At 38.8% G+C, this 16,170-nt stretch overlaps 1 protein-coding gene across 25 annotated transcripts in view; it reads right to left on the bottom strand.

Moving 5' to 3' along the window:
* Window positions 1-8,123: 8,123 nt before the first annotated feature.
* LOC124152286 (mucin-22-like) overlaps window positions 8,124-16,170 on the bottom strand; it is a 112,676-nt gene continuing 104,629 nt past the window's right edge. For 22 of the 25 annotated variants that reach the window (XM_048392660.1, XM_048392666.1, XM_048392670.1 and 19 more), the window contains 7 exons: window positions 15,809-16,084; window positions 14,716-14,940; window positions 13,956-14,000; window positions 13,383-13,425; window positions 12,062-12,097; window positions 10,350-10,397; window positions 8,124-10,000 (listed from right to left, as the gene is read on the bottom strand). In XM_048392660.1, coding sequence (XP_048248617.1) covers window positions 9,940-10,000; window positions 10,350-10,397; window positions 12,062-12,097; window positions 13,383-13,425; window positions 13,956-14,000; window positions 14,716-14,940; window positions 15,809-16,084 — 734 coding nt within the window. In that variant the 3' untranslated portion in view covers window positions 8,124-9,939. The remainder of the gene's footprint in view (window positions 10,001-10,349; window positions 10,398-12,061; window positions 12,098-13,382; window positions 13,426-13,955; window positions 14,001-14,715; window positions 14,941-15,808; window positions 16,085-16,170) is intronic. The other 3 variants (XM_048392661.1, XM_048392662.1, XM_048392663.1) reach the window with 3 other exon arrangements.

Below are 16,170 nucleotides of genomic sequence, written 5' to 3'. Positions count from 1 at the left end.
ATACTCTCAAAAAATGTAAAGAAACCATGTAATATTAATCTTACGATCAGTCGTCAGAAGTAAGAAATCTTATTATATTTGTCCACAACATGAGATACGTGATAACCCAAAATATTACATATAGTCAAAATAAGCACCAAACAATTATAAACTCGCGTGCAGTTTCTATTGACATTTAACGTCGGGTTATCTCCATTGCAAAAGAACACCCACTACTTCTCCCACTTTGAACACCGACAGTAATTATGTCTAAGCATTTTTTTATATTGATTTAGTGACAGACTTGAAAAGTCCAAATCGTCTAAAAAATTATCCATCATCAGCAAACTGTGTTACACCTATTTTTCATGGTAAATCAGTAACAAAAAACATTTATCATTGTATTGAAAAGTGCAGGGCTAATAACACCAGTTACCACTTTTCAATCAAATGCATACGAGAAATGTTCAGTCCAGTGCGAACTTGAAGAGACCTTCCAGAAAGATACGAGCGACTCCATCTGAACATGATGCCATTATATACCCAGATTCACAACGTTCTTTCAATTCTCTTGAATCCGCCAGGAAGTTATCAGAGGTACTGTCTTAAATTGTTCACATTGTACATTAATATTAGCCTTATGAATATTAGTCACTATTTTGCCGTCTCGGCATAAAACTATTTTCACACACTGGATATAAGAATACGACAGAAACTAGACCAAATACGGTTTTGCCCGACAAACGATACGTTGAAACTAGGTTCTAGCCTTCTGAATACAGACATATCCCAAGAAGTGAAGTAGGACAAAACCTGTTTTAGGTTTGTTTTCTTGCTTAGTGTGCCTTTTCACATTCAGGCAGATTGCTTTCGTGACGTTTTTTCCAGTGGTGACCCGGGATATTTCAATCATCTGTGTCGTGATGTTATCATTGGAAACAGCTGCATTTATTAGTTCAGAAGTCTTCGTAATATGTTGCTCACAACAAAATCGTACCAGTTTGCATTTCTAAATTTCCATCAAGGTGAGGTGAGGTGAGGTGAAATGGGGTTTAAGATTATTGCACTTATATAGAGTCGGGCGGACGGTCTACCACAAGACCACGGAGGCGGTTAAATTTCATTTAAGGAACATGTTCATTAGAAGTTCTGAGGGGACTGACCTGATGATCACCACCTGAAACATCGTCTTGGAAGACATGCCTCTGGTTTTCAGATGCTAATGAGTGTACGTTTCATCGATGGGCCCAAGGTAGAAAATATCCATCTCCCTAATTTAACACTAACTTAAACTCAACAGAGCTGGTTCATCTAAAAAGTGTTCAACAACTGTTCCATTGTAGTCTGTTTTATTACTTATCCATTTTACAGCGATTTATGATCAACGACAAGCTCGCCAAGAAAGCGCCAACGAAAACTGATACAAGCCACATGGGGCGAAAATATCATACAATAGCAAATACGGCAACTCAATATGCTACTATTTGATACTAACAGTAATACAACCCTATCTTGTGGATACAATACTCCTGTTAAAACCAAAAAAAAGAACGCAATATGACAACAACTGACCCCATATAACCAAACAGACGAGAGCGACTGACCTCGCCGACACTCTGAAGCGATCGCCTTGCTGTAGGGACATGACATGTAGAGTTATCTAACTTGAATGTCCGTATGGAGAGTTTTTTAGTTTGCCTCTTGTTGTTTAACGCCGCACGCAGCAATATTCCAGCTATACGACGGTTGTCTGTAATTAATGGAGTCTGAACCAGATAATCATGACTATCGATCAACGCAACCGAGACACGATGACATGCATCTACCATGTCAGCGAGTCTGACAACCCCATCACGTTACGACAAGCATGGGTTGCTGAAGAACAATTCTTACAATTCTTTACGATTTTAGACTGCGACCACCTTCCCGGGACAAGGGAGGTAACTGATCATAAAAGTGGAAACTAGACCTTTACAGTCATTTGTCTCCCTTGCCTAAGGAAGATGGACTGCGACACGAAAAATCAAGCAACAATCAATTCTATTCTTAGTCAGTAAATGACACCTACTATTAATAGCACATATCACGATGAAATGTATGCATATGTAAGTGAACCAACTAAATCATCGCTTCGTTAACCTACCCGTAACTTTCACTGCACGCTGTTTTCATAATATATACATGTAATTCTATCAAACAACAACAAAAATGCATGCATAGTTGAATAAAAAACTAAAACTCAGGGTTTCTCAGAAAATATTGTTTATATTTTCATATATGTATTGTGAGGTTTACCAACCGGAAACACGTCGCGATGAACACATTTTAAGGTTACCTTCATGATACAAACATTAAACTATACACGTGAACTAAAATATAAGTATTCAATGCCTGTATGCATCATAAATACTTGTAAAAATATTTAACAAAAATACAATGAAACAACAATTACTCTAACTGGTTTGTACAATTCTGGATTTCATAATGTGGAATAATTATAAATAAAAGTTTGGTCCATTTTCAAAAACGGGTATAAGAATAAAAGTTCAACTCGTAAAGTTGTTGGATTTTATTACAAGTTAAACGTTCCTCTTAAGATGTAAAACATGACGCGTCTTAAACGGGACTGGAAGTTAAATGGAGACTATTGTAAGCCTATGTTAAAGTATGGGAGTTGCGATCATCTTAGCGCTAAGATCGCTTTGTGCAAGAATACCCTGGATGTAAAGACAAACATTACCTGTTTCATCGAGAGAAACCTAAAGACAAAAGTAAATACTGTGTACCATGTTAATCCAAAGCGATTCCCAAATAGCCAGTTATCGTCCTGTTTAATGAGGTCCGCATAAACGGGGATAGAGTGTGCACACGCATTCGTGGGACCATTTTCAAATATAAACTCACCTATTCAAATAAATAATGGTTCGTGGCGATACACTGTACAGTTTTGGTTATGGACATACAAAGTGAGTGAGTATGGTTTTACGCCGCTTTCAGCAATATTCCAGAAATATCACGGCGGGGGACACCGGAAAATGGGCTTCACACATTGTACCCATGTGGGGAATCGAACCCGGGTCTTCGACAAACGCTTTAACCGCTAGGCTACGCCACCGCCCCGGACAAACACTGTCCTTGCATGGGGAGTTGTTGTGAAAGAAGCATTACTTACATCTGCATCATAAGTATATCGTGCTGGTAAGATACAGGGTATAGGATATGTGTACATAATGTTATATTGACAACATGGTCGGGCATTCATACCTACACATGGACATTGTTGGCTGAGAGGTGGTAACAATATGAAAGGACATGTATGACACCGTATACATATGAGAAATACATATGTGCAATACTTGCAACAAATACGTTCATCATACCTCTATGTCAGAATGATGATTGGTCCACGTGATCGTGACAAAATACTTTATCATACCTCCATGTCAGAATGATGAGATCTGATTGGGCCACATGATCTTGACAAAATACTTTATCATACCTCCATGTCCGAATGATGAGATCTGATTGGGCCACGTGATCTTGACACATACCATGTATCCCGCCTTGGAGGAAAAATAATTTCGCAGCGGGGGAAATAAATAGCTTATACCCCGCCACGATCAAGTCAGGCTGCACGTGGATTTCCTAGAGGCAGAATAAATCCCTTGTACCCCGCTTCAAAGGAACAAGCCGCACACTTTTTCCGAGTCAATGGAAGCCACGTGACAATCAATCAAACAGCTGTTTCGGCGTCTGTTTTCAGCACAGTAACGTTTGTAATTTTGGGGTCAAATGCAATTTTCGAGTTCTTTTGTCAAGCTGTTTATGTCCACTTGTTTCCATTTTCCACTTGATCTGCATCCTCTGCATCCGAGGGGCTCGCAATTCGGTAAACTAACAACTAAGTGTACGTAAAGGTTTACCGAAATGGGAGCCCTGGAGGTATAGAGGATGCTTGATCTGACGGTTAGCATTACACATGGGCCACCTGAATGTAACTACTTACTTACGCTACCGAATGATACATAAACATGTTGTTTAACTATGCAACGGGAAACCAGCATGTATGACAATACACTTATAAGAAATACAGAACCATATGATACACTCGAACCCTGTTAACTCGAACTCCTCTTGACGTTCGCAAATATACCGAGTAAAAGAGATTTCTCTACATCCTCAAAATTACAGTTATAATGATGAGGATTGACAAGACACGCATCACTAATCGTCAGCACCATCAGTATGTGAAATGGTAACATTATAAAGTTTTTTCATTAAAAACAATATGTCAACATATGTACATCTGAGACAAAAATATCACATATTTTTTTGCACTGTGCGGGAATAAATTAGACAATATATCTGGTTAATGATATTTACTGACATAAGTGTTCCCCTGGCGTCTGTAAATCAGTGTTCCCCTTGCTGAAATACACACAATCATATCAAGAATCAGGTTATTTTATCATTTATGTGAACTTCCTGTTTAAGAGGATATGTTTCATACTGCAACACCTTCTATTGTAATCTCTAAAACGATCCCTTGTATATTATGCATTTCTTCACATGAGATCTTTGTCATTGAGCTAAAGTGAACCCCCGCTAATCCGGCACAATTCCTTGTGAAAGTATATAATAACATCCCTTTGACAAATGTACGTTTCCTTCAGGTTCCGGAATAACGGGGTTTACTGTGCATATCTGTTGTCTTTCAGAACTGGGTGTTAAAACTCCCGTCTCGGACACGCCTACTTGGTGACCCGGGCCTCGGTCTTGGGGGCGATCCTTGACCGACATAAACCTGGTAATCTAAATAGTTCAGTCTGGGCGAAGGTTTTGACCGGTGGTGCCTGTGGTCATCATGGGGCGAAGGGTGTTGTTTTATAGAGATATTTTCCTTGGACACTGATATGGAGTTGGGTCCCCTGTAGATGATGTAGTCTGTTGTGACGACGGCGGGGGCCTGTTTGCTGTTGTAGTTCCAGCCAGAAGATGACCTCTCGGTGTCCTCGCGAGGGGGGCTCCTTTTGCGTCTTCTGGAACTGGAACACGAGAAGATATATGATGCTATTATTATTATCATTATTATTATTATTATTATTATTATTATTATTATTATTATTTACAGATTAGAATATAAAATGCAGCAAAGAGGGTTTGGGTGATCCTGGCAGTCAGCATAACTAATTATTATTATTATTATTATTATTATTATTATTATTATTATTATTATTATTATTATTATTAACAGATTAAAATAAAAAATGCAGCAAAGAGGGTTTGGGTGATCCTGGCAGTCAGAATTACTATTATTATTATTATTATTATTATTATTATAATTGATTTTATTAACTTAAACTAAGCTTGGGACCCGCCACTCACACAATTTGCATAAAATAATAAGTGTTTGTTTGTTGCCTGACGTCACACAGCAGTTCTCCTCCCATACCGCCGTTACCATCTACCGTATATATAAAACGTCAAAGCCAGAGAATAATCAGCCTCGATTATATGCCAAACAGATTCTATTGGGCTTAAAAGGCAAATTAACGGTGATAAGCATATGAAGGGGTCACTAAACATCAGTGATGACACCGGGTATTCGCGAAAAGGGTAACACTGCGTTGTCACTGAGTAATTATGTTTTTAGTAAATCGTAATGTAACGTCGGGAAACCAAGGCTCGTTGAATTCACAAAGGCCACATGTACAGTCTCCCTGCAAGAACACACGGACAGCAGTTGTGTGTCGGATCTTTAACATATATTAGGATGTAAGGGTAACAGGGTCAATTTTACTTACCCAAATATAAGTATACATATTAGAGTGAGAAAGAAGGCGACGAGAAAAGTACCGCTCGTCACTGCGGCTGCTATCACGCCAATACTTGCTATCTGGAGAACGTCTGCAAACAAGTAAACAATTTACAAATATTTGAAAACAAGAATTTACAGATATTCGACGGATATTGATGTCTTTAGAAAATTAAATCCATGTTGTGAAATATTTAAGAAGAAGCTCCTTATAGTATGTTTTGTAATTACAGTAAACTACGTATATAACGAACTAAAAGGGACCACTAATTTTAGTTCATTATAACCGTAGTTCGTTATAGGCACGTATGTAGTCAATGGAATGAATGGGTATGGTTTTACGCCGCTTTTAGCAATATTCCAGCAATATCAGGGCGGGAGACACCAGAAATGGGCTTGACACATTGTACCCATGTCAGGAATCGAACCCGGGTCTTCGGTGTGACGAGCGAACGCTTTAACCACTAGGCTACCCGACCGCCCCTACAGCAAACGGACGGGACCCAAAAGCAGTACAAATGTTCGTAATATCCGTCTGTTCGGAATAAGCGTGTTTGTTATAAACGTAGTTTACTGTAGCACTGGTTTAGTCATTTCTCACCTGACTCAGTACTTGAGATTGTCTTCATTGATGTCGAGGTCAATGTAGCTTTCACTGCCGTGGATGTGACTGTTGTAGACGACGTTGTAGATGATGATGTAGTCTCTGTCGTTGGTGTCGTTGTAGTTTGTATGGTAGTAGTCGTTGGTATTGTGGTTGTGCTGGAGGTCGTTGTCGGAGTAGTTGTCGGTGTTGTGGTGGCAGTGGTTGTTGTAGACGTCGATGGTGTTGTTGTTGTACTCAGTGTTGTAGCGATTGTAGTTGTAGATGTGGATGCTTCTGTAGATGATGGTGTGGTGGTTGTAGTTGTAGACGTTGATGATGTTGTCGTTGGTGTTGTGGTGGTTGTAGTTGTAGACGTTGATGATGTTGTCGTTGGTGTTGTGGTGGTTGTAGTTGTAGACGTTGATGATGTTGTCGTTGGTGTTGTGGTGGTTGTAGTTGTAGACGTTGTTGATGTTGTCGTTGGTGTTGTGGTGGTTGTAGTTAAAGACGTTGATGATATTGTCGTTGGTGTTGTGGTGGTTGTAGTTGTAGACGTTGATGATGTTGTCGTTGGTGTTGTGGTGGTTGTAGTTGTAGACGTTGATGATGTTGTCGTTGGTGTTGTGGTGGTTGTAGTTGTAGACGTCATTGTTGTCGTTGATGTTGTGGTTGTAGACGTCGACGTTGTTGATTCAGTTGTTGAAGTGGTGGTTGGAGTAGTTGTCGTTGGTTGCGTTGGAGATGTACTTGTCGACGTAGTAGTCGCTACCATCGTTGTAGTTGTATCTTTAGGAATAAAATAATATAAATGTACCTCAGAATTCTGCAGAATGATAGTTAATATAGTTTTACATCATGTTCAAGAAGACCCATGAAGATCCGGGGTAGAATAGGTCTTCAGTAACCGAAGCCTGCCATAAAAGGCGACTATGCTTGTCGTAAGTGGCGACTAACGGGATCGGGTGGTCAGGCTTGCTGACTTGGTTGATGCATGTCATCGTATCCAACTTGCGTGGATCGATGCTCAGGATTCCAATCACTGGATTGCCTGGACCGCCGTCATATAACTGGAATATTGCTGAGTGCGGCGTTAAACAACAAATAAACAAACAAACAAACAAACATTTTCAAAACTAAAATGTGAATACATTACCAGAACTTGTAGTTTCAAGTTATACTTAGTTCAACATAAAAAACATATATATATATATATATATATATATATATATATATATATATATATATATATATATATATAACAAATTCCATTGTTCAATAGAGACCGGTTAACAGCAGGACTGCGCATATCGGGAGCTTGTAAATAGACACTAGTTACAGTTGTACATCGTTAACCTTGCCACTCACCTGAAGACAGTCCAGTTCTTTACCTGTGTATTGCATCACTCAAAAACCTCGACAATATTTAGGAACCAAACCTACTGGAATAAACATGTTTCCGGTGCAATTTCAACGCAACAAGAATGATTCAAATTAATAATTATCTAGTTCCGGTAGGTCTGGTTTCAAAAGTTCACTTATGGTTTATATAACATTAATACTACTCCATACTGGTAAATGTGCACATGTGTATCGATATCATCAACAACAAATTATTTTTAACAAAACCATAAGGACCTCTGTATCAAGAAATCAGCGTATCATTAAAACAGAATATGTCCAGAATCCTATTTAGAATTTGATTTGACAAATTTCGCAACAACACACAACAAACTTGAGAAGAAGTAGAACAAATTGTTTATTCACAATGTATTTACATGTGGAATGTTTATATACTTATATGGTGAACCGACAAGGAAAGCGCTGTTTTGACCAAAAAATATTCGCATGGCTAAAAGGTTTTTCAATTTGAAGTAAAATAATATTAGAGTTACACATTCTTAAAAAAGAAATATTTTTAAAACACTTCAGTCTATATCAAACAGCGCAAGTTGGAATAAGTTTAATGTGTTTGAAACATATTTCAGAATGAGTATATTTAAAATAATTATTTATTACAAGTGATACATTGGTATAGGTGATTAATACAGAACACGCTCCACGCTCGCTCTCTCTGTGTGTCTCGAACTTCGAGATGTCGTTGAAAACTAAAGAAACAAAAGATGTATTGAAGTTGGTCCTCCAGTTAACTATCTCGGAATAAAAAAACATTTATTTCACGCTCTTAATGACCGACAACGTTCATTGTTGTCCGACGTATGTCGATAACGGAATAAACCGAGTGAACACGAATTCAACACAACACGTGCCAAGGGAAATAACTCTACGCGCACGCATTTACCATGTGAACTGCTTTTCATAGAATGAGTAATTGACGTTCAGAAATAATAAAGTGCTCACTTGCAGTTTTATTATTAATTATAAATTCTTAATTGATTCATGAAGTAGATTGGTTAATGATAACATCTATATGAAGTCCATCGTTCTTGTTTAAAGCCAGTTGATGTGTTGGTCGAAAACAGACCTTTGTCAGGACCTAATTCGCCCTATAAACACATATCACACTGTTCAGCCAACCATTATAATATCAACGTATATTTTGGTATGTAGAGTATATATACTTAGATAGATAGTAGATAAAAAAGTACAAAAACAAACATCACGGATATACATACACCTTATTCAAGTTGGAAGTAGTTTGTGATAATTACTGCCGCAATAGTCATATCTGCATACGTTTCGGGTCTTCATTTTGGCTAGGGGTCAGCAGTCGTATTAATTTGGAGATGCATTAACTCGGGGCACGCCTGCATGCCCCTTGTACATATACTAGAACTGACGTAAGCATCATTAGATAGACCCATGTTCAGTTGAGAGGTTTTATAAGGGGGTTCCTGCATCCGGATATTGTGTTGAGGAGAAAACGTGTTCAGCCTCATCGTCGCCTTTTTTCTAAATGCCTTAATGACATTTATACTTTATACATTGAACACTCATTCCAACGGTTCCAGTTAACTTAAGAAAGGTATTTGCAATTCCTGCCTTCTTTTCCAAAGTGGTTAACGACTAAGATCTGTATGGCTGCGGACGTTTACCACTTGCACTAGGACGGTTCTGGTGCTGATAAACCTAGAAACATAATCATGGCAAATCTAGGCTTCGAAACCACGAAATTATGTTTCTGATATGTCTAAGGGACGCAACACTGCAAAGCGAATTGTGGCACCTTAGACGATCCATACCCTCTGGAAAAAAAGAAATAAAACAAAGAGATGAATAATATACACGTACTTCGAAAAATAACCTTAAAATAATTACATCAAACTGTGCATGCAAGAACAGTAAGAATCATTTGGCTTGAAAACACAAAGTATGGGTGATAGAGATTCATTTTTTGCAGTACAATCTGTGCACATGTATACACAAAGTATACACGATTGATCAGGACTATTTTAATATCTTAGGTGCCAGTAAGTTATTAAGACTGAGAAAATGCACTGCAAACATCAAGTTCGTGTTTAAAACATTTAATTATTCTTCCTTTCGCCATATTGTCCTGAATGCTTTCTTCTATGTCTGTATGAAACTGTTCATCATGTCGTCAGTCGGCCAGAAGAGCGAGCATGAGGACAGTGTCAAAGAAATATGCATAATCAGGAACGCTGAAAGATACAATAAATTCTCCGTTACTTTCATCATCCTACGGAAGCCTTTTAGGGCCATTTGTTTTGGGGTTTTTTCTTGCAATTTCAAGATAAAAACAAATGGCCCTAAAAGTCTTCCGTATTATCCTATATATAATGCACATTATTTAACAGAGTGGGGAATACATGTGTTTGGTAATAAATGTATTTACATAACTGTATTCAAACCAATGTTTTGTTGCAATTCTTAAATATACCGTTAGAGTACACATGTCAATGTTGAATCGTTTAATATAAGTTCAATATAAATTCATCATGATGTCAACACACTGTAGTTTTACCAAATGTAAACAGAATATTTTGGTACCTATAATACGGCCATGGATAATACCAGTAGATGCGGAGTTGTTGGGGCCTGAAACGAAAAAGGCAGACTTTAACTAATATTTTGGCAATAAACAGGCGTTATACTTCGTGGTTATGTTATCTGCAAAACGTGAATGTACGATTTCCATACTGCAATGGAAAAGTAAAATGCGAATTCGGCACGGGTAATGTTTTCAGAAGGTTGCCGATATGAATTAAGGAAATACAGTTACTCGCCTTTAAATGCCTTTTGATATGCGTCAGTATGTACTTTAACAGTTGCAGTGTATGTTACTGTTACATCTACTTCGTAGACAAACATTTTGCGGATACCCTTTCTACACCGCTACTATGACGTCATAGCGTTAAAAATAACGATAGAGATGTGACGTCACAATCGAACATTGTCAACCGTCACCATACATGTTAATTATACACTCCAGATGTCTCAGTTGCTTTCTGTCCTTATTTCCGCCGCACTTGCTTTTTGCAACATATATTTGTTAAAAACATTATTTGAAAGTGACTCCCTAAAACTATCTTTATTGGAAAGTGCCGAAAATGATTGAGAAAGAACTATTCCGTGGTGAGGCGTCCGTCAAATTAGCTGTTTTAATCTGAGGTTGTTATTTTCATTTGAAACCTGTGATGGGTCAATCAGAATTTTAAAAAATCAAATACTTCGTAGAATAAATCCTCTCCGATTTTATATGTTCATATTATTCTGTTATCATCTTGAATAAAACCGATTATTTGAGTGAAGGTCACCGTCGTAGCGTCGTTAATGTACATGTACAACTCAACGAAGTATGCACCAGTTTGAGGTAAAATGGGGTGAAAGCGTTCAGGATTATTTCACTCAAATGGCAACGTGCAAGCACGCGTATGTGTTGCTGCTTGTACTAGTTCGGACATATGTCTTTTCTATGGTGCTAGTCCACTGATATATTATGCAGTTTAACATGGATACCCCACTCAGATACAGTGTACTGACTCCGAGCCGACTAGTCCTTGTCTCATCCGGTCAATGCAGAGCGCCAGGAAGGGTAACAACAAGTACCATCTTTTGACGTTTTTCTTACGCGACCGGGGATCGAACCACCGACCTTCCGCGCACCGTGCAGACGCTCTATCCACTACACCACGGACGTGGTAAAATACCCAGAGACTGACAAAAGCTAACTAACTAACTAGCTAACTAACTAACAAACTAACTAGCTAACCATCTATCTCGTCACTTATGAATGCGCGTGTGTATATTACAAATGAAAATGCAGATGTTAAATTCCATTCAATTGTGTGGTGTATAATTGAAATAACCTCCCATATGATCAAAGACTGTCGGAGAAACTATTTAAAGACCATCCAACTGTCTTGGCAAGTTGTAGTCTAATATATTGCAGATATTAAACTTAAGCTAATTCGAAACTGTATTTCGAGATCCAGAGCACCCTTCTTCTTTCATACATATATATAACAAGTTACATTTGATGTATGTTTGTACATAAATCAGTCTAAATTCGATATACTCCTCACAGCTATAGTTAATTTCACATATAATTTGCGAATAATTGTCATATCGAAACATCCAAATAAGACCCGAATCTAGTTTTGTATTTCAGTATTGTTTTCACTACTTTATCAAGGGTGCTACAAACATGTTCTTGGCATATTACAGTTTACAGGTTGTCCACCTGTACATGTCGTACATACCCCCACATGTCGTACACGTTGTAGTTGTGGTGGAAACTGAAACATGTCAACCTTATATAACTATTTAATTTGAATTACCATGAGCAAGCTCAAAACATCATGCGTTCGCAAACTACAATGGCAGTTGTGTAAAACGTACTAAACTACCGAACAAAAGAAAGTACGCACACTTGTTGAAACAAACAAGAAATGGTTATCAGATGATGATGGATGTTATAGGGTTTCATAGCTGTGTTTTGTACCTTAAGTTTGCATTGTTAGGCGACTGTAATCTTTTGCTCAAATCCAATTTTCAAGTGTATACTTTCTTTTGTGAGTTAATGAATGTAACCATTGATAATTATTTACTTAATGAAACGATATATTTTACGAAAGTCTCGTCTATTGGTCATTTTATTTTTTGAAAAAATATGGTCATGGTATTACGAAACTATTACCAACCTAAATGTAATTCAAATAGAAACTACATGTAATTGTTAAATGTAAGTATCCCACTACACAATGTAACAACAACGACATGGAACACCACAGTAGTCATTTTCGAGGAAAGGGGGGCCTTGTGGTTAAAGCGTTCTTTCATCACGGCGAAGGCCCGAGTTCGATTCTCATCTCCCATTCGCATGGGTGAGTTAAGGTGAAATGTGGTTTAACGTCGCGTCCAAGATGATTGCACTTATATAGCGACGTGCACGTGGGTGCGTACGTGCGTACGTGCGTACGTGCGTGTGTGCGTGTGTGTGTGTGTGTGTGTGTGTGTGTGTGTGTGCTTGTACTTGTCCGGACTGGTGCCGATTTATAGTGCTAGCCCACTGAGATACACTGCCGCAGTTTAACATGAATAACTCACTCAGACACCGTATACTGACTCCGAGCCGACCAGTTCTTATTTCATCCCATTAATGCCGAGCGCCAGACAGGGTAACAACAAGTACCATCTTTCAACGTTCTTTTGGTAAGATGCAACGGGGATCGAACCCCGGACCTTCCGCTCTTCGGGTAGACTCTCCGCGTGGGTACAATGTATGAAGCCCTTTCTTGTGTCGTGATATTGATGGAGAATTGCTAAAGCGGCAAAGGACCCCACTCACTCACTCAAAACGGGGGACAAAATTATTCTGTGGTTTTATAACACAAAACATGAAGTTAGCACAGTTATGATAATATGGTGTTATATTAATACATGGTGTATGCATATTGCTCTTGGAAGCGGGAAATACAGCGACAGGACAATGATGTGAAAACGTAACACATGTCACAAGACATACGCCATTAAAACGGATACGAAGAACGTGTGGACAATAACTACACATATAGCAGATACCTAGTATACATGTGTGTCTGTCTGTAAGTCTTTTTTGGACGTTCTGAAATGGAATCAACTTCTTAAGAAAAAATGAAGCATATATTTGCCTCATATTAATATCGTAATGATATGCCTTGACAAAAATTGTAACAAATATATGATGGTTATGGAAATCACGTCAATTATCATATATATTTGTTGTAATGCAAGATATTTATTCTCGAAAAGTTGGTATATTCCTTCAAAGTTTAATTGTTCATTATATCATTGCATATTATATATGTTTGCAACCTTACAGAAGATTTGATGTTTAAATGGCAGTATTTCAATATTTTCTGTTGAATAATACCAAGTTGAATTGTTTATTATTCATTGGTTCTATAGCGTATGTGACGTTGAACGAACAGCATTCAACACCAAGAAACAAGACGGATTATGCCAGTTGTGCTCGGGTAAGAATAATGTCACTACCCCCAAACTATTACATCCAAAAGAATATTTGACCGTATATACGAAAATAATACTGAATATATAGCTTCTTCCTATACTGTCTTTTTAATTACCATAACGAGTATTTGTTTAAAATCTTACCTTCGCAGGTAGTATCGTATGCAAGTTGTCCATGATTTGTTTGGTCTGAAAGAAATATGATTGTTTACTTTCGTGTATTGCATGTGTACATAATGTAAACATAAACCTACATGTATGATTGTACAATATCATGTATATAGCTATAACCGGTTATTAAAAATTATATTCCAGTAATTTCGTCAAAGATTTCATTGTTTTCGCAGTCAAATGAAATATACTTTCGGGCAAAATAAGACATACATCTTGCTTGATGGTAGCTAAAAATGAAACAGACAAGAAATGGTTATGCGATGGTTACGTATGTGATACGGAAATCATAGTTTTGGACCTAAGGGTTGCAGTATTTCGGCGACAGTTTTCAGCCTAGTAAGTCTTTGAGAACGTTTGCAATGTTTTGGTCAAATCTAATTTTCAAATGTGGACTTTCTTTTGCCCGGCAGTGTATACAGGAAAGAAAGACTAAGAAAGAGTAATCTATTCATGTAATTTTCATCACTATTTTGTCTTTTCGCCCAGTATAATCTGTTTCGGCAGAGAGTCGAGAGATCCTTGACGTTAAAAGCGACTATGCTTGTCGTAAGAGGCAGCTAAAGGGATCGGGTGGTCAGGCTCTCCGATTTGGTTAATGAATGTCATCGAATCCCAATTGTGCAAATCGATGATCATGATGTCAATCATTGGATTGTGTGGCCCAGACTCCATTATTTACAGACCGCCGTCATAAAGCTTGAACTAAATCTAAGCGACTCGTTGATCCTACCTCCTGGACAGGTCTTCTTGGAGAAAAGTATTGGTCCGTCAGATGTTGTCGTTGGAGTAGTTGTATAGAAGAAGCAGGATTCGTCGCTGTAGTATGTGGCCTTACAGTCGGCTACTGCAAGACAGATCGCTTCACATCCCTCTAGTGATGCAGTTGTGCTGATAGAGAGAAGGGGAGTACCATTGGTCTTCTGTGTTGTGGCGGAGCTCATGCAGCAGAATGTACCTTTAGAACACAGACCCATGTCATCAGCATACGGAGGGGTGGTCGGGTAGCCTAGTGATTAAAGCTTTCGCTCGTCACGCCGAAGACCCGGGTTCGATTCCCGACATAGCTTCAATGTGTGAAGCCCACTTTTGGTGTCCCCCGCCGTGATATTGCTGGAATATTGCTAAAGCGGCGTAAAACCATACTCACTCACTCACTCATCAGTATACGTCAATCCGCGTGAGGCACATGCCTCTATGGAAGACAGTAACCATGCCATTGGGAGATACTAGAGTTGTGATTGCAATCCTGCTAAGGTTGCTTATAGTGAATGAGTAACTATGTTTTTTCGCCGCTTTGAACAGTATTCCAGTTATATCACGGCGTGTTAGCTTAATGTGGGAGGAAAGCCCGCAGAGATACAGACGTTTACCAATTCGGTGAAACCCTCCAGCACGGGTTTGGTGCAGACAATTCTAGAAACAAAATCGGGGCGAACCCTGATTCGAACTACGATCATAGGTTTCTGTCGTGCCCAAGGGGCGAACTCTGCACAGCGAATTGCGGCGCCTTAGACAACTGGGCCACTCTTGCTCCCACCTTTGCCTGTAACAACATGGTGCACGGGTTGTCTTAGCCGTCGGAATTTGTTTTTCAGAGTTACTTCCCTTAGCAGGGGGTGACAACATAGGTCCTCTTCATCTCGTCCCCAGCTCATTTCGGACCAGTGTTAATATATCATACTTAGTTTTGAGGATAAAAGAACTAGTCCGTCTATATTGTTACAAGCCTCGGACTACCGGACAAGTGATCTTGTCTATCTCTGCTAAGGTGGACCAGAAACCTCTAAAGTCAATAAAGGGCGGAATTGAGGAATGACACAAACCGTCGTTGCAAGTTTGCCTGACGAAGTCGACGATGTCCCCTGAAGCTGCTGTTAAGGTCTGGGAGTGGAGTGTGCAGTTGCCTGGTGTATATGTAGTGGCGCGGCATGTCTTGGTGTGCAGACAGATACTGTTGCAGGAGTCAGCATTGCCGAGCGACACCTTGTAATCTACTGCACCATCTGTCGTACGGGATGATTTTGTCATTAAACAAGATTTTGGATTTGTTGTTGGGGTAGTTGTTGGGGAGGTTGTTGGTGCTGACGTCGTCGTTGTGTCTGAAAAAAGTCAGTTCGCATTATGACAATGAATAAGCCACAGAAGTATTAGAATAAAAGATGCCATGTCTTCATAATGTCATTGT

This window comes from Haliotis rufescens, unplaced genomic scaffold (assembly GCF_023055435.1).
Source record: "Haliotis rufescens isolate VD_foot unplaced genomic scaffold, xgHalRufe1.0.p SCAF_11, whole genome shotgun sequence".
Lineage (NCBI taxonomy): Eukaryota > Metazoa > Mollusca > Gastropoda > Lepetellida > Haliotidae > Haliotis > Haliotis rufescens.
Note: the sequence above shows the minus strand (reverse complement) of the source record. Positions and strands in the feature narration are given on the sequence as shown.